The 17,279-nt window shown below is 41.1% G+C and overlaps 1 protein-coding gene across 4 annotated transcripts in view; it reads right to left on the bottom strand.

Annotated features, from left to right (window-relative positions):
* Positions 1 to 408: 408 nt before the first annotated feature.
* Positions 409 to 17,279, bottom strand: part of kmt2ba (lysine (K)-specific methyltransferase 2Ba) — a 31,633-nt gene continuing 14,762 nt past the window's right edge. For 2 of the 4 annotated variants that reach the window (XM_042435389.1, XM_042435390.1), the window contains exons 10-36: positions 15,689 to 16,534; positions 14,722 to 14,835; positions 14,457 to 14,603; positions 13,730 to 13,822; positions 13,409 to 13,526; positions 13,162 to 13,275; positions 12,501 to 12,691; positions 12,222 to 12,323; positions 11,867 to 11,977; positions 11,587 to 11,663; positions 10,885 to 11,066; positions 10,614 to 10,699; positions 10,275 to 10,409; positions 9,943 to 10,101; positions 9,658 to 9,775; positions 9,450 to 9,528; positions 9,105 to 9,265; positions 8,653 to 8,817; positions 6,218 to 8,561; positions 5,415 to 5,540; positions 4,772 to 4,890; positions 4,420 to 4,545; positions 3,850 to 4,102; positions 3,633 to 3,743; positions 3,419 to 3,502; positions 3,194 to 3,323; positions 410 to 2,788 (exon numbers count right to left, since the gene is read on the bottom strand). In XM_042435389.1, coding sequence (XP_042291323.1) covers positions 2,513 to 2,788; positions 3,194 to 3,323; positions 3,419 to 3,502; positions 3,633 to 3,743; positions 3,850 to 4,102; positions 4,420 to 4,545; positions 4,772 to 4,890; positions 5,415 to 5,540; positions 6,218 to 8,561; positions 8,653 to 8,817; positions 9,105 to 9,265; positions 9,450 to 9,528; positions 9,658 to 9,775; positions 9,943 to 10,101; positions 10,275 to 10,409; positions 10,614 to 10,699; positions 10,885 to 11,066; positions 11,587 to 11,663; positions 11,867 to 11,977; positions 12,222 to 12,323; positions 12,501 to 12,691; positions 13,162 to 13,275; positions 13,409 to 13,526; positions 13,730 to 13,822; positions 14,457 to 14,603; positions 14,722 to 14,835; positions 15,689 to 16,534 — 6,567 coding nt within the window. In that variant the 3' untranslated portion in view covers positions 410 to 2,512. Of the gene's footprint in view, positions 2,789 to 3,193; positions 3,324 to 3,418; positions 3,503 to 3,632; positions 3,744 to 3,849; positions 4,103 to 4,419; positions 4,546 to 4,771; positions 4,891 to 5,414; positions 5,541 to 6,217; positions 8,562 to 8,652; positions 8,818 to 9,104; positions 9,266 to 9,449; positions 9,529 to 9,657; positions 9,776 to 9,942; positions 10,102 to 10,274; positions 10,410 to 10,613; positions 10,700 to 10,884; positions 11,067 to 11,586; positions 11,664 to 11,866; positions 11,978 to 12,221; positions 12,324 to 12,500; positions 12,692 to 13,161; positions 13,276 to 13,408; positions 13,527 to 13,729; positions 13,823 to 14,456; positions 14,604 to 14,721; positions 14,836 to 15,688; positions 16,535 to 17,279 lie in introns of all 4 variants that reach the window. The other 2 variants (XM_042435391.1, XM_042435392.1) reach the window with 2 other exon arrangements.

Below are 17,279 nucleotides of genomic sequence, written 5' to 3'. Positions count from 1 at the left end.
CAGTTATGTAATTTTAATCCAGCGCAGCCTATATATGTGCAGATGCAAATTAGGAACATAAACGTCAACATCTTCAGTGCAGAAGACCAGTTTTAGACTCATGAGACGGATGTCACGTTTTCAACAGTGTGAATATTTGTTCAGCAATACAGAAACGTTATTTTAACTGTGGATATATCTGATAGCAGTTTGCAGGTGTCGCTGGTCTCAACTCAGCAGGCTGCAGGAACAGGTTTAACAGAAATCCATAGAAAACCTGATAAGACTGTTCCAAAAATGCAGAACAAATACGAGCACACATCTGTAAAGATATATCAAATAATGTCCAGAATGTTTTTATCTCCTGAAGGGCAATGATATCATATAGTACACCAAAAAAACAATGGACGTATGGTTCCAATTTTTGTTGTATGTTTATATTTTGATCTAATTGATAATTGATCTTTTCTATATGTGTAGCATCAGAATGACCAACCTACAGTAACTTAAGATAACCCTCCTTATACAACCAGGCTGACCAGACCTTCTGTTTGACAAAAAACATCACAAATTTTACATATTTATAATGTACTGCATGGACATTCACTTAAGAATCACAAGTGATATTTTCATTTATTTAATTTACTGTAATATTTACTGAATGCTAAACATATTGATTGAGAAAATAAAAGGAAAGGAAATTTGGAACATGTCAAATTTTTATTGGAACATAAATTAAAAAAAAAAAAAAAAAAGGTAGGTAAAAAAATATTTAACAGGTTTAGAAATTCTTTATACAACTATATACAGGCACAGATCCATTGTGAGCCGATAAAGTAACAAAGCTTTAGCATGTCAAATTCAATAATCCTAAAAAAACAAAAAAAACAAACAAAAAAAAAACAGCCCAAAACATACATCAACGGCATTCAGGACTTGAGTTGAGACCAAGTCAAACCATAACCTAAACACTAGGATCGTATCTACGTCCGTTACGAGGGTGTGGTTGCACACAGGAGCAACTGAGCACAAAACACACAAAACAACAAAGGAAAAAAAAAAAAAAAACAACAGTGGCTACCTATTCTTATGAAATAATTGCAGGCATAATATGTCAGAGTATTGGTGTTATTCATTTGACCATCAAGATGTAATGATTTGCACTTTTTATATGATTGAACAAGGAAATGAGAAAACAGCTTTTCACCAAATGTGTTGTGTAATTAAATTAAATCTTGCTTCATAATGCCTTGAGGTAGTACACCTGTGAGACAAAAACAAAACAAAACAAAACAAAAAAAACAAGAGGCGGAAGAGGGTGCAAAACAACTGCAAGAAAAAATTAACTTAGGATCAGCTTCAGTTCTGTTACTCAGCCTTCACTTACAAATAGAAAGTTAAAAGCTCAAACACATTTATTTCCATCAGCTTCTTGAATATACATTTATTGTTCAAATATACAAAAAAATGCAAAAAAGAAAAAAAAGGCTTATAAGGGACTGTGCAGAGCATCATCACTATATTCACTGTGAACTCTGCAACAAGGAACTCTCCCTTATAGACCTTTAAACACACAAACATACACAAATAAACAAACAACAGACTGTAATTGCCAGATAAAAGCGTTTAGTTCACAGCATCTCTGCCGTTTAGAAATAAAAACTGACTGAATGTGTGTGGGGGGGAGAGGGGGGGAAAAGGTTTTGGGTGACTATATTAAAACTACCTCTTGGGGTAAATGTCACCAGCACCTTTATAAAAAGTAAGAACAGGAAAATATCAGAATCCCTGCTCACAAAAACCTGTGGTATCCAGTGGTGTTAAAATGTAGCTGCACTACAATGTACAAGAGGCGTCTTGAGTGTTTAATTTGTGCCGATATATAAAATTTGTCCTGTTTGCTGCATACAGAGAAGGTTTGTGTCAAAGTAAGGTGCTGAACAAATTCTCCTCGTCCTTCTCTGGGACCTTTTATTTACAAAGACACTCTGTCACCAGCAGAATAATAATAATAATAATAAGTAATTACTGCAATCTGCTTATTTTAGTTTGCACCATTTGAAGCTGGTAATTGTTGTGTAGTCCCAGTTCCAGCAGAGGCTTTAAAAACCAAAAGTGTGTGTGGTGGTATATGAGATGTCTTAAAACAGTACACAAATCCAAAAAAAAAAAAAAAAAGGTGCAGTTTCGTTAATTAAACCGCACTTGGTAACAGAGCAACAATCCAGCAGTCTGAAATAACATAAATAGTCTTCATCCCGAGATTTGACTTATGGCTCTAATCTGGTTTCTGTGACTGTTAACAGCAGTTCAGAGGACAGAAATGAAAACAAAATGCACGCTGCCCTCGACCAGTCAATAAATTATGATTCCAACAAACTTTCAGTAGATCAGGTCTGTATGTGTCAGCAACCACAAAAACACACACACACACACACACACGCAGCGGTCGCCTTTATAATTTCATTCAACTCCTGAATTCAAGTGCGTCGAACACGATGGCTATTGGTAGTGGTGGTGCGTGCGCGAGGAATTAATTCAGGAAGCGACGGCAGCGTCTCGTCCCGCAGTTGCAGTGCAGCTTGCTGTTCTCGTCCTCGATGGGGAACTTGTAGTCATAGGTCAGCTCCTCGCCGCGGTAGATCTTCCTCAGGGCGAAGATGACGATGTGCTTGCGGCCGTCCACGTTGATGACGCGGGAGTAGCAGTTGGGCTCGCAAGAGTGGTTGATGAAACGGGCCGCGTTGCCTTGCATGGTCGCGTCCACCACGTCGAAGTCGTCGATGCGGAACATGTAGCATCCGATGCCCTGACGGAGAAGATTTGAACAACACGGTGAGTCACTGCTTTCACATTTCAAGCACATTCAGTAGCTCAACTACAACTTGTGTTGGTTTGTTTTTGCCAGAAACGAGCCGAATCACTATTAGGTCAGTTTCTTTTTTGTTTTTTGTATATTTGCCCTTTTTTCCTCCTTCCAAACTTCTTTAGAAACAAACTGGCATGTCAAGCTTCAAATTAGATTTTAGATTAATATAAAATGAAAGGAAAAAAAATATACAGTTATTCACATTTTAACAGATAAGCTCAAAGGCGACCAGAAACAGCTGAAGAAGGCTTTCGACAGGAATGAAAATGTTAAATAATGAGGTAGACTTTCTGGCTGTCATGATGATGACTTCTGAGAACAGTAATGTATATTATGTTTACTAACTTTGCTGTCATAATATTTCTCCCGCTTATCAGTCAGGACGGCGCGAATGACAGTGCCGGCGTACTCAATCACCATTTCCCCGGCGTCGATGTTCCTCTTGCAGAAAAGGCCTCGCCCATGAATTTGAGATCTAAGAGGATTACAGAACAGGAAATGGGTAAATTTATGAGTGTAAAAAAGTTAATAAAACATCACACTTTTATATATTTTTTTGTTTTCCATTACCTGTAAACGCCTACTGCTTCTTTGGAGATTTTCTCCAAGTGTCTGAATCTCATCGCCATGGGAAGCTCGCTGCTGGTGGCTCGCCTGTTAGAGTCGGACAAAGAAAAGATAATGTCAGCATGGACTTGACATCTGCTAAATTACTTCCTTTTAGAAACCTTAGATCAATGTATTGTGTGGTGTGCAGGGGGTTAAAATACTTTAATGCCCTAACCTGGAAGATTTCAGTGGGAATTCATCCTCCTCTTCATCAAAGGGGCCTACGATATCCGGAAGATCTCTGTGCTGTGATGCCAGGAAGTTGAACATATCAAAAGTTGCTTTCCTAATTAGAGGGAAAAAATACAATTAATTTAAATTAATTTATTTCATTGATGCTTAAAAGTATTTAAAAACCATAAGAGTTGTAATCAAAATTAACGCGACTGTACCGTGAATAGACTTCACTACGAGCGCAGCCGCTTGGGTTGAGGGGAAGTTCTTCCTCAATGTCGTCACAGCGGTGGAAGCGGAAGCGGTGGCGCTTGCAGTTCGCAGCACCCTGCAGCTGCTCCAGCAGGAAGATGACAGCGTCATGGACGACACCGAGCACCCGCGGGCCCCTCATCCCGCCAAGAGGCAGCTGCTTCAGGTGGAAGCCCGCCCGAGCCTCGAGGACACCTTCGATCACTGCACGCCAAGCAACTGAGGGGAGGAAAGAGACAGGCACGGTGAGAGAGCTCCACAATTTTAAACATTTAGTTGATCTTCTTGATTGTTGTGTTTTCACTAAGAAATACAGAGTCCCAAAGAGTGACTTAAACACAAAAAGCACATCAGACTCAGCATGTTTAACATGTTCAGAGCACATGATAGAATGATGAAGGATTATTAATTTGTAAATATATAGTCAGATGCACAAGTGTTTTAACTCTTCATATAAGTCATTTTTGGACAAATAAATGTCTGTAAAACAGTAATGTTAGTAGCATAATGCAAACAAGTGAAACAGCGGCTCCTACCCTCTATACTGTTAGCCTTGACACTGAAGCCGTCGTCGCTGGTGATTTCAAAGCGCAGGTGAGGCTGGTTCATGTACGTCCTCTTCTTGTGTCTTGGTACATGCATATCATCGTCTGAGCTAAAACCTGTAGAATTTAAGTAGTTTTTACTGAAAAATTGTGTATACCAAGTACATTTCAATTTAACACTTTAATTAAACAACTATATAATTAAGTAGAATTTGACAAGCAAAATTAAGATGTCGTCTGAAAAAACCAGTACAAATGGTTTAAATAACAGTCTCTGAGAAGCTTTGAAGATTTGATGAGAAGAAAATGTGAAAAAATAAGAGTTTTTTGTTCAGTGACAAACCTGAATATGGGCCCCATTCAGAGAGGTCTCCATGGCGAGCACTGACCCACATGTGTGTTTTACCTTGAATGTAACTGTTGGTTTGTGGGCATGAGGGTGGAGACTCCGCCTGAGAATGCCTGAGCAGGAAGGAAGAACAAATACATATACATAAATATTAATGTGAGTGCTACAGCACCTCGGAGGTAAAATACGTTTTTATTTTAGACATGTCCAAATTGAGAATGGTACATTTTCAGTTACTGGCAGGTACTAACAATACCACTACATATAAACTCAGATTTGTCTTCTTAAAGAGATCATATGAATTTTCTTTATCTCTATTCTGTCTCTCCTGTGAACACCATGCATGTCCAAAACATCAACTTTTCATGAGCTTGGAAAAAACGTCTTATTTTTAGTTTTGTGAAAATGCATTTTTCAGGTAATCCAATGAGTTTTTAAATAGTTTATTTAGCTTAAGAAGTAGCAGAATCTTCTAGACCAATTAAGGAACATGTAATCCTAAATCTGAAAATTTTAAATCATCAAAATTGGAGATAAATGGTTTTATGTTTTTAAAAATGTACTAGTAACCATACTCCACCATGCTACTTTTTGACATAATAATAAGGCAAATAAATAAGAGTTAAGATGAGCTAACCTGGAGTGTGCAGGAGGTGGTGGAGCAGTAATCCTCAGCAGCTCTGGCTCAGGCTCAGACATTTTCTCCTGGTCAAGATCAAGAACATCCTTCATTGTTGGAGCTTTAATTCTCACACCACTCGATCTGTAGGAAGAAAACAAGACACTGTAAACGTTTTGGTGACTTAAACTGATGCCAGAGACAAAATATGCCTCACAAACTAAAGTGCTGCTGCTGTTAAAATCATTAGGATTGCCAAAGTTTATATATTAACACATCAATATTAAAACACCCTTCCTTCCTCTTCGGGCTTTGTTGGTATTGCAGTGCAGTGGTTTACAGGACTCCCCTGCCTCTCTAGCAGTACTTACTCCTCAGTCTGTTTGCTGGGTTGGTGCACATCTTAAAAATACATGAGATGTGCAGCTAGACAAGAAAGTCTGCAACATTAGACACACCAATAGATAGACTGGCTGAGTAAACGTACCAAGAATGTTAGCGATGACAATGGACAGGTGAACTTTTTATGTTTTGTTAAGGTTTAAAATTATGCAAGACAGTACAAAAGATAAAAGTAATGTCCTGTAGAAAATTCAAAAACGTAAGTGTAGTTTATCATATTATAGCCAAACCAATAACGAGAATAATCATTAGTAGCTCTCAAAATGGTTAATCCCAGGTAACCTACATAGGAATTGCAGTTATTTTTAGGCCATGTACACCTGCACCTTTGCTAGTTTGTGTAGTCATATAATTTCTTGTAAACCATTGTGGGGGGAAAAAAATCTTTTTTTTGGCATAAGACTCAAATAATTGAATACCTGGAATCATTAACTTCATCCAGCTCACTTGAGGGATCCCTCAAGAAGTCCATCTTGGATTTCTTCCTGGATGGCCTTTCAGAGACTGACGACACTCTCTTGACACGCACCTGCGAGCGTGATGAAGCAGATGTTGGCTGCAGGCTGCTGACTGGCACACTGAGGACACCACTGGGGGACTCTGAATGTGCGACTGTTGACTGATCTGGGTGTTCCTTGTCCTGAAGTAGGGATGATCTTCGATGTCTGGCCTTTGGCTGTCGGGCGCTACTGAGGATGTTGGGTTTCGTCTTTGGTGCGTCGCGGTGGGTAGCCATTGCTCTGTCGATGATAGCTTGAGCCGTGGTTTCTTCAATGTTGGAAAAAGTTGCTTCAGGAACACTCTGCACATTGACAGTAGTTGAGGAAGTGGAAGTGCCGCTGCGTTTCACAGGCACCACTCTGACAATGATTTTTCTCTCGGATGTTGCCGTGTGGTTACCGGCAGAAGGGACGTTTGTGGCCGAGTCGCTGGTGCGAGGCCTTACTATCACACGAGGGACGGAGCGCTGTAAGGCGTTACCACTGTGGAGAATCTTGGCGATCTGGCTTATTTTATTGTAGGTAGGTGAATCTGTACTGAGTGACTGATAAGTGTTTGATACCGGGTCTTTGATCAGGATCTGACCTTGACGGTTGACCAGCAGAACCTGATGGGCAGGAGCTGGGGACGGGGCTGTGTTAGCGGCTGCGGCCTGACTCTGAACCACCACCTGCTGCTGACTTCCCAGCCTCGAACTGTCCAAGCGGATGGCGATGGGTTTGCCCCGTGCGGCGGCAGGTTGAACAGGTACAGCGTTCAAACCATTGATCACAAGGGAGGAGGTGGCTGTGTGTGGAATTGCACAAAAAGTGGAAGCAGCAGCGGAAACAGACGCATTATTTACAGTCTCTGTCGTTCGTGCTGGCAACAACAATTTGAGTTTGTGCTGCTGTTGAAGACACGGTTTAGGCGACACGCGTTTGAGGTTCGATGCGGGACGTTTTTGCTTCATAACAATGGTTTTCATCTGCGCTGTGGGAGATTTTTTGGTTTTAGGTTCTGGAGAGTAGTCCGGGTCATTCAAGTCATCTTTATAACCTTCTACTGAGTCAGCTGATGAACAAGTGTCCTCTTTATCTTCAACTTTTTTGTTATTTGGGTACACTAAAGCGCCATCTTCAGCAGAAACAAAATGTCCTGTAGACGAATCCAAAAACACCTCATTTTGAGATGTTGGCATTTCAGAGCTCATCAGAACCTCTTCTTCTTGAAGTGACATGTCATTGTTTGAGTCAAAGGCTTCAAAAACAGCAGATGGCGATGAATTTTCCTGAAACTCTTCCTCAATTGTACCTTGTTCAACTGTTGACTTTGGCACAGTGTAAATAGATTCCAGCCTCTTTAGAGCAACTGTCAGCTGTTTAGTAGGTGTATTATGGTTGGTGTGAATTATAGACTCTTCACTTTCTGTTTCTTGTGCCTCATCATCGATCTCCTCGCTTTCATCGCTCTCTGACCCGCCGTCCGCCCCGTCTAACTGTGAGATTGACTGTGCTGACGGCAGAGCTGAGGTGCTAGCTGCCTCACAGACCACCGTACGTGAAAATTTAAAATAATGGCTAGAGTCTTCGCCTTCAGAGTCTTTCTCCTGAATATCCTCCTGCATTTCCACATCTTGCACTACACCTTCCACCTCCCCCCGCCCACCCTGTGCTCCGCAGTGAAGTACCACATTCTCAGTGAGCAATGTCTCATCAAACTCAAGCTTAGCATTCAGCATGGAGGCCACTGCTACCTCTGTGTCAGTGTCAAACACGGTGTAGGGCAGTTCCTGGGACATCAAGTGGGCTACTTCCTCCTCAAGGTTATCAGGTGCTAGTGAGATCCCATTGGTCGTGGCTACTGCTGCATCTTCTGCCTCAGATGATGCTAGGAAGTCTTGGGGAACCTCGGCAGAGAATGGAGTGGTTATTTTAAAGTTTTGCCTCCCTCTAGGGGAGTGAGTGATGGCTCCTTGTCGAGGTGAAAGCCCTGCAGAGATGCTGGAGTTAGATCTAGGTGGGGAGCTCCAGACTGGTGATGCTGAGTTTTGCCGTGACAGAGGAGGCGAGGCTGATCCCAAGTTTGACGATCTTGGAGGGGAGCTGAACAGAGCGCACCTGGAGTGGATGGTACCACCAGAGCGGAGCGTCATTGACACAGATGGGTCGCTGTCAGTCGGGGAGGAGCTGCGGCGGCTCCTTGATGACAGCCTGCGAGGCCGACGGGTGTCCTCCAGGTCCCGCAATGTGAGAATGTGACGTGATTTGGGAAGGGTGGACCCTAAAAAGCATCACATAACAAAGAGTGAAACAAAGGCAACAATTTCTCAGGTTCAAGAATATGCTAAGATGCGACACATTAAACTATTTACCTGGTGATGGTAGAGGTCGAGAGGATCCTCCTGCTGGTCTCCTGGTCTGTGTGTAGCCACCAGGACTTTTGGAACCAGGTATATTGTGCTGTTTAGAGTTGGGTGACGGGGTAGTGGACTTAACTGGGCTGGATGAAGCACTTAAACATTCTGGGGACTCCACATCTGGCAAAGAAGAAAATGTGTAAGATATAAAGTCAACCACAGTCAAAATGGGCATTAAATAAAACCCACGGACTCAAATTCTATTTTTAAAGTTTCTGTACAAAAATCTGGGAAACCAAGAGAACAGTTATAACGGTTTAATGGACTATTGTACCAATTTTATTTTTTTTTGCAGTTTCAGCTCTTGTCAGCTCTCATTGCTTGATTATTAACATTTCTGAATGCTTAAATATGTGAACAACAGTCAGACAGACATATAAAAGAGTGACATGTAACTGCTTGCTCACCTCTGTGGTGGTTGGGACTGTGGACTATGGTGTGATTCTCTTCTTGGTCCCACCTTGGATCTTGTTCCTCACCAGGGAGAGGTGTGCTCGCTTCTGTCACCTTACAGGTATACTTACAGCGCCTGCGGGGATCCACGGTGCTCCAGTACAAACGAGAACATCTAGATAATAAAGGGAAGGCGATGTCAAAGCATTTTAAAGTATTTTATTTTAAATTCGACAAATAAACCTGAATGACAATTTTAAACAAGTAGAACATAAGACGTACGTACAATAAAAAAAAGAGAAAACATGACAGATGGTAATTATCTCCATGACTGGTGCAGCCAATAAACAATCACTTACTGATATCCAACAGGATATAACATCCTCCCATTTGACGAGAGTTCTGTTAACACTCCAAGTTTCTGAATCTGCAGGGAGCCTGGAAAAGTAAGGACAGATTGTGGGTTTCAGCACACTGGGTAGAGTCTGATATAAAGCAGATATTTCATCTCCTCATGACGACACATAACCTGCATTACAGAGTCAAGTAGCTCCCAGATATTCTTACCAATGGTCATGTTTATGGATTCTGGCTCAAGGCCTGTGAGGAACTTTCTCCTGAGATTGATCCCCTCGAAGTCCACGTATACCCGCCGAGGGACTTCAAACCCTTTCCCAGACACCATCTGAAAGGGTTCAGTAAAGCATAAATTAACACTACACAGAAAAACCAGCAGGTGTGAGAAGTCCGTGTGGAAACTGAATGAGAAATTAATTTACCTCTGAACTATAATTTATAACCATAATTAAACTCAAAAGTAAAGAGAAGCTAGAGGGAAAACTGTGTCCACACCTTTGCACTAACAAGGTCCCTGTGCTTGTAGCAGTACATCTTCCTGTCCTGCTGGAACACGCAGTTTTGGGCTCGAGCACACATGAAGTGGAAATTACTCTGGCAGGTGGCAAGACAGCAGCCCACAGTGGCTCCAGACTGCCCACAACGATCACAACGCTGGAGAATGAAGGACAAAAAACAGTCATATTAATTAACTTTGATTTATATCGTAATCCTTGTTTGACATCCTACAACACTTCCCGCTGTAACAAATTATTATGTAGATCAACTTAACGTGATAACTATCTCTACTATCTGCTTCATAATAATGACTTCACTGCTTTCCTTACCAGGTGGCGCCCCCTTGAGACTGCACTGTGCACTTGCAAAAGAGCACTATTCTCCTCATAAACCTCTGCAGACCAAAGGCAGCAGTTAACATGAGCCCATTCATTCTGTCCCAAGTACAACAGCCGTCCTGCATCCTATAGAGATAAAAAAAAAAAACAATTATTCAGTTAATGGGCAGTTGATTGAAGGCATTTTTATATTATAAGAAAACATTTAGTCAAACTGGAACACGAGAACAGTTGTAGCGTCTGCAGACATGATTCATCCTGTTTCTATATTCAAGTATTTGACTTTTAATCTGAAATGCAGCGAGAACACATTAAGGCAGTTGAACTAACACTAGGAGCTGAGTCTCCACATTGTTGGCACAGTGCACACTGCCTCGCATCCTCAGTCTTGGTGGTTTCCAGATCACTCGTTACACCTGTGAGGGAGATAAAAGGCACAGATAGACAGATTTTAAACATGAGAGATCGAATCTTATACAAACTGTGAGGATGTGACGTTTCCTTGCTTAGAAATGAACCGTATTTCTGGGTCCAACTGTTGCGACTACGATCACATTCCTCAGCACACATGATAGAGAACAGGCTACAATAGTTTCCATACCATGCGAATGGAGAGGGAGGCTGTGTGATGCACCAGACTGGAGAGTAGCGACTGAAGATAACAGAGAGTCAGTTTTCCCCGCTTGTGGGCCCCTGGACTCCTTGAGCTGGTATGTCCTCTTCAGCCACTGTGCATAGCTGTGCTCCTTAGATGGTGGAAGGACAGCTTCAGGGAGCATGCCACTGAAGAAAGAAGTATAGGGACAGTCAAACAGAGGGGAGGGCCAGAGATGTCCTGGGTGACACTTTTATTCTCTATAAATGATTGAATGAATGAACACTAATATAATTGCCACATCTACTGTACATAGTGAAGGAATAATGCATTTATACAAGGGAATTGATGCAGTTTACTGTACTTAGTGATGGTGTTGTTGCACTAAAATGAACTGCTGGTGCAAGGTAGGGCTTCAACTAACAATTATTTTAATTACTGATTAATCAATTGGTTGTTTGTCAGAAAATGCGAAAAATGATGATCCCCGTTTCCTGAACCAAATGCCAACAAACCAAAGATATTCAGTTTACTATCATAGAAGGTTAAAGAAACCAGAAAATATTAACATTTAAGAAACAGAAACCAGAAAATTTTGGCATTTCTCTTAAAAAATGACTCAAAATGATTAATTGATTATAAAAATAGTTGGCGATTAATTTTCTAAATCGACTAATAGTTGCGGCTCTGGTGCAGGGTTAAATTTACCTTGGGAATTCTTCAGAGAACGAGCTCCACTTTTTTAGACGGTGTCCAGGAAACCAACTGAAAACCTGCTCCATCAGCTGTCAGGGAAAAAAAACAAAATGAGAATTCAGCTTAGGCGTATTTCCTCAACAAATAGACTTTTTATAGTCTGTTTATCTTCTGACTCAGCTCCACTCCCAAACCAAGTGATCATGACAACAGAAAAGGCGGGAATCAATGAAAAGTGGGTCTCTAAAAATAAACTAAAAGCGTGGGACACTGGGAGGGGAGGGAAGCTTACTTTGACATAGTGTTCCCTGGCCTGACTGGTCAGCCTCTCATCCTCAGGGAGAAAATCCTCCTCCTTCACCCACTTCTTCATCACAAAGACGACATCAGCATGGAAAGCTTTCTGAGTGGGCGAGAAGAGAGAGGAAAAAAAAGGTTTTTAAAAAAATAACTAGATAGTGAAATGTTTATTTCTTTTCTCTCAGCTGAATGTGAGGACATTTAGTTGCTGTCTTACATTTACCACTGGCTGTGCTTTTCTACACGCACACACAGAGGATTAAAAACAGGAAGATCTATATAATCCTGTGCTGCAGGATTAACAGTTAAAGTACCAAATGCTACAGATTATAAAGAAGAACACTCACTATTGAGGTGTAACCACCTCCTTTCAACTTCTTGTCCATGGCCTGTAGATCACACACCGGGTGCTGTTCTCTGACAAGTTCTGTCTTGTTTGTTTCCTGACACTGAAACACAAATACGACAGTTTAAAAAAAGATGCAGCGATCAGGTAGAGATGAAAAAAACAACTTACAGTACAGCTGAAGATATTATAGTAATTTTGACAAAAAAATAGAAACTTGGATGATAAAAGTGTGTGTTTCTGCAAAAGTTAAAATTATCTGTCACAGTCCGTAACTCACCGCTTTACAGAGAACGAGGTACTGGGTGATGTTTGAGGAGAGGAGGTCAGTGAGCACCTCCTCCAGACCGTCCATCAGCCTGCTCTGGAGCTCTTCTCTCAAGCTGCTGAGTTCAGGCTGGTGCTCGTTGCAGGGTGAGCAGGTGAAAACAACTTCTTCTGGTTGGCTTGACAGCAGCCCAAACAGCTCCTCTGCAATGACACAGAAAAAAAAAGAAGAAAAAGCTGAATCAGATACGTTTTAGAGGATATAATCATGTTGAGCAATGTGCATCAGAAAGGGATAATCTGCTCTTTAAGTAGTAAAGATGTAGTTAAAATAATAATACATTTTATTTATAGCAGGCCCTTTAAAAATATGCACAAAGACACTTTACACAGTTTTAAAAAATTAGATAAAAACCACCTACCTAAGTTTTATAATTTGCTCTTATGTTGCAATCTTTTCATGAAATAAGAAAACAAATCTGACTCATTTCCTCAACCCACTCATCATAATATGCTTCCATATAGTGTAGCTTGAGATGGTCAACAGTCTTGATCTAACCAAACACTAAACCAGGTGCAAATCTGAGCGAGAGTTTATGTGTCTGTCTGTGTCTGGTATGGAAAACACTGGATCACTTTGAAATCTCATTTATGAATACAAGAGTGTTATTTACCTGAAAGTCCTTCACATTGGTAATGAACCCAGTGGCTACACTCTGAACAGTGAATCATCTGCGTGTGTTGGTTGCCCTCGTCGTAGCACTTGTGGCAGACGGTGCAGAAATTACCTGAGTGATATACAGATAAAATATTAGTCACATGATCAGTCCCTCTTGTCAAACACTTTGAAGCTTGTCCAGGTCATTCTTCTGGACAACAATAAATATTCTGTGGGACTTGTTTGTCTCTCAGAGCTCTAACCTTTCTTGTGGAGAGAAGTGCAGTCAGGACAGAGATCCTGCTCGTGGTTCCAGGCCATGTCCCAGCTCTTTCCAGGAGTCACACCGCAGCTTTTGCACCGAATGCATGTCATGCACACCTACAAAATATGAACCGCAATAATATGAATCCCAGAGACGATTCACATGCAATGCTACTCCTTTTCTCAAACAAAGCCTTATAATATATTATTTTATGAGGGTTCAACAGATAAAAAACAATATTTACACATTTCATGGCATTACAGGGTCTTTCTATTAATGTTTCTATTAAGATGCTGGGACGGATCATTAAAGCACTTACCCAGGGCACGCTGCAGTTCATAGGCTTAGGGTATGTTGGTCCCAGGCAGGAAGGATGGTAGGCGGTTTGGCATCTCATGCACTGCAACACAGGCTAGGAAAAAAAACAGAGGGGTGTATTATTTATCGAATAATGAATGAGTTAAATATCTGAGCAGGACCTCAATCTCTCAAATTTTGAAATATGATAATAAAAAAATCTTAATAAGGAAATATGACACTAATATCTCATGCACAATATCTTCAGACACAAGGAAAAATGAAATTTTAGCTTAACAGATTCAGAACTTAATGTAGTTTTTAAAATAGATATGAAGATGAAAAGCATTATTAGATAGACATCTGTGTATGAAAACAAAATGGAAAAGAAAATGTTCAATTTCTAGTGTTTCCTCTATATCCATTCATTCAGAAATCAATAATCATTTGTGTTACTATAAGTGCAATAAAAGCCTTCTGAGTAAAAAGCCAATAAGAGTAATTTATTAATGTAATCCGCCCAAAAGATGGACAGACGTCGACCCCAAATGTCTGAAATTCATTTTTAAACGTACCCAACCTGAATCTGGAGACAGTGGCGAGGATGTTAGAAGTTAGCATGACTTTGTAAAAAAAAATTGTTCCAAGTGGATCACTGGTATATAAAATAAAATATGGGAAGACTTGTAAAAATATGACTCCTTTCACTGTTTGACCAGGTCCAAATGTTCTGTAATATTGTTGCACACCTTCGTGTTCTTGCTTCTACGGCCGCACACGTGACAGAATTTGCAGCGCCTGCAGCACCAGTTCTCCTTGTTCTCCTCCTTGGGGCGCTCCTCAGGTGAGAGGCAGAAACTGTGGAAAGGCTCGCAGCAAATCTGGCAGTAGATCATCTAGAGGGAGGTGGGAGACAGTAGAAGATCAGTTTAGTCACAAATCTAAACACAGAATGAGGCCTGGAGATATTAACTTAACCACATATTATTTCACAGAACATGGAGGCTTATTTACCTCATGTCGTCCTTTACTGGCACAGAGCAGACAGACCGGTTGTGGTGTGGTGGGGACAGATGTAAGGACGCTGAGGCCGCCCATCAGCCATACATTCTGGACAGCACAGTCCTCCTGATAGACACAAGGCAAAACAGTGATCAGGGTGTCTTCTCTGCTAGCTGGGGATGCATGAGCTCACCAACTTTAGAGCTGCAACAATTAGCTGATTAATTGATCGACAGAAAATGAATCTGCAACTTTTTTGATAATTGAATTATCGTTTCAGTCATTTTTTAAGCAAAAAAGCCAAATATTCTCTGGTTTCAGCTTCTCAAATGTGAGGAATTGCTGCTTTTCTTTGTCTTATGTGACAATAAATTTAAAATCTTTAGCTTTTGGACTGGACTAGCAAATTAAAAACATCGCTGTGGCATCTGAGAAATTGTGAATGACATTTTTTCACAGTTTCTTTTAAGATTTTATAGACTAAACAATGAATCAAGAAAACAATCAGCAGACTCATCTATGATGAAAATAATCATTAGTTGCAGCTCTGACTAACTTGAAGTAAACTTACAGAACCACGAAACTTCGTAATGATTTCCAGACAGGTAACACCAGGATAAAGGGAATTTATATAGCACCAAAAGATGTAGTTAATGTTTTCAAGCTTGCAAAAAGGTTTCCCTATTAACCAAATTCTTTCCAGTACCAAATGCTTTCACTTCCAGTAAAGGAAGCCAAATGTGAATCAAAGCCCCAGATGTTACTCCAGTGTCCCATCAAATAATCTCTTATTTTAGAGCTGTACAGGGAATCTTATGAACACAAACATTCTCCCTCCAAACATTTTTTTTCCATTTTAGGCAGAATGTTAAGTTGTAAATGCAATGCTAGTGCTCAAAAGCAAAATGTGATTAATTTCATATGCATTAGAGAGTAGTAAAATAAAAAAATGCCACAAAACAATAGTACAAAAACTCACCTTGAAATCCACGCGGATCTTGTGCTTGTTCTGCAACAGGCCCTTTTGGGGAAATCCGTTAGTTAACCCCGTCAGGGTGTTCACTGACGCACACTCTGCAGGACTCTGGGAACGAAGGACACAGTGTGGGTCAGTTGTTGGACAGTGTTGCAGCACTGTCTTTTCTACAGAGGTGTCTTCCTTCTCTTCAGGCTGATCCCTTCGTTCATCCTCCTGCTTGTCGTGTGTGTTCTCCTGTAACTCTGTGTCTGGATCGACAGTCTGACAGAGCTCTTGCTCCACTCCGTGTACAGTTTTTTCTTTGTCAGCTCTCTCAGTCAAAACGTCTGGGTGCTGCACCTCAGACACTGATCGTCCCTGACAACACGACTTTGACTCAGTCAGAGCTGAGTGCGGTATGGACTGTGGATGTTGTCGAGATGATGATGATGATGATACACATTTGTACAAATGCAAGTCTGACTGCACCAGAGACTGCGGCAAACGGTGCAGACGTAACAGCAGGGATTTCTGTGGAGAGTCTGTTATGGGATGTGGTGAAAGTGGAGAAGCGGGTTGCGTTACAGGCAGGGACAATTCTGGAGGAGATTGTGTTACGGGATGTGCTGAATGTGAAATAGCGAGCTGTGTTACAGGCTGGGACAATTTTGGATGCGTCTTTGCATCGCATTGATCCAGGCACTGGGGCGACTGCTGTGGCAACAACAGAGCAGACTGCAGGATAAAATCAGGCAGACGGTGTAATTTTATTTGTAGCTGCTGCTGCAGCTTCGGCAATGGGCTCCTGGTTGGGCTGGATTCAGGGAAAGTTTCTCTGGGCTCCGTCTCTTCCGTGTTCTCCTGTTCCTGTGGAGGAGGGGACTGCCTAAGCCAACCAGCAGAACAGTTTCCAAAGCTACACTGATACTAGCGACATGCAGAGGAGGCGACCGGCAGCAGCCAAAGTGATTGAAAACAGGAGAAGCGCTATGACTTTGAGAATAATGTGTTAGCCAAGAATAAGAAATAAGAGGAAGTAAAGGAGAATTTAGAGAATGCATTCAGTAGCAGTAGAGACACACAAAGAGGTGCACTTAGGTAGAAATGTACACACTAGCCAAGCACTCAAAGCTGCTGGATAATCATGAAAACAAAACTAAGTAACCATTTTATCATTGTGTTGAAAACACTTATTTGGAAATCCAACTGCTGTCAACTGATTATGAACACTAACAAATAACTTGTCATGTTTCATTAAACAAAGCTGATAAAGGTGGAAGGAATTCTCATTAATTATGGATAAACATGTCACCATAATTGCAAATTGGCAACTGGAAATGCAACTATGAGGTCAACACTGTGTGAAAAGATGTTGCACCTGATATCTTATGTGCCTAAAAGAGTTCATAATATGATGCATAGCGTTGTTCGCTCAGTTTGCTTCTTTGATAAGAGAGGTTTATCCATCCTTGTGCAGTAAGCAGCAAGTTCCTGCTATATGTTTTAGAAGCCTGCTCTGTAATGTTATCAGTGACTTCTCTGTCTTTGTTTGGATTAAACTGACGTGTTTAATTTAGGAAACTGGCAAAAATCTTAAATCTCCCTCTGTGAG

Source organism: Thunnus maccoyii, chromosome 15 (assembly GCF_910596095.1).
Source record: "Thunnus maccoyii chromosome 15, fThuMac1.1, whole genome shotgun sequence".
NCBI classification, from domain to species: Eukaryota; Metazoa; Chordata; class Actinopteri; order Scombriformes; family Scombridae; genus Thunnus; species Thunnus maccoyii.
Note: the sequence above shows the minus strand (reverse complement) of the source record. Positions and strands in the feature narration are given on the sequence as shown.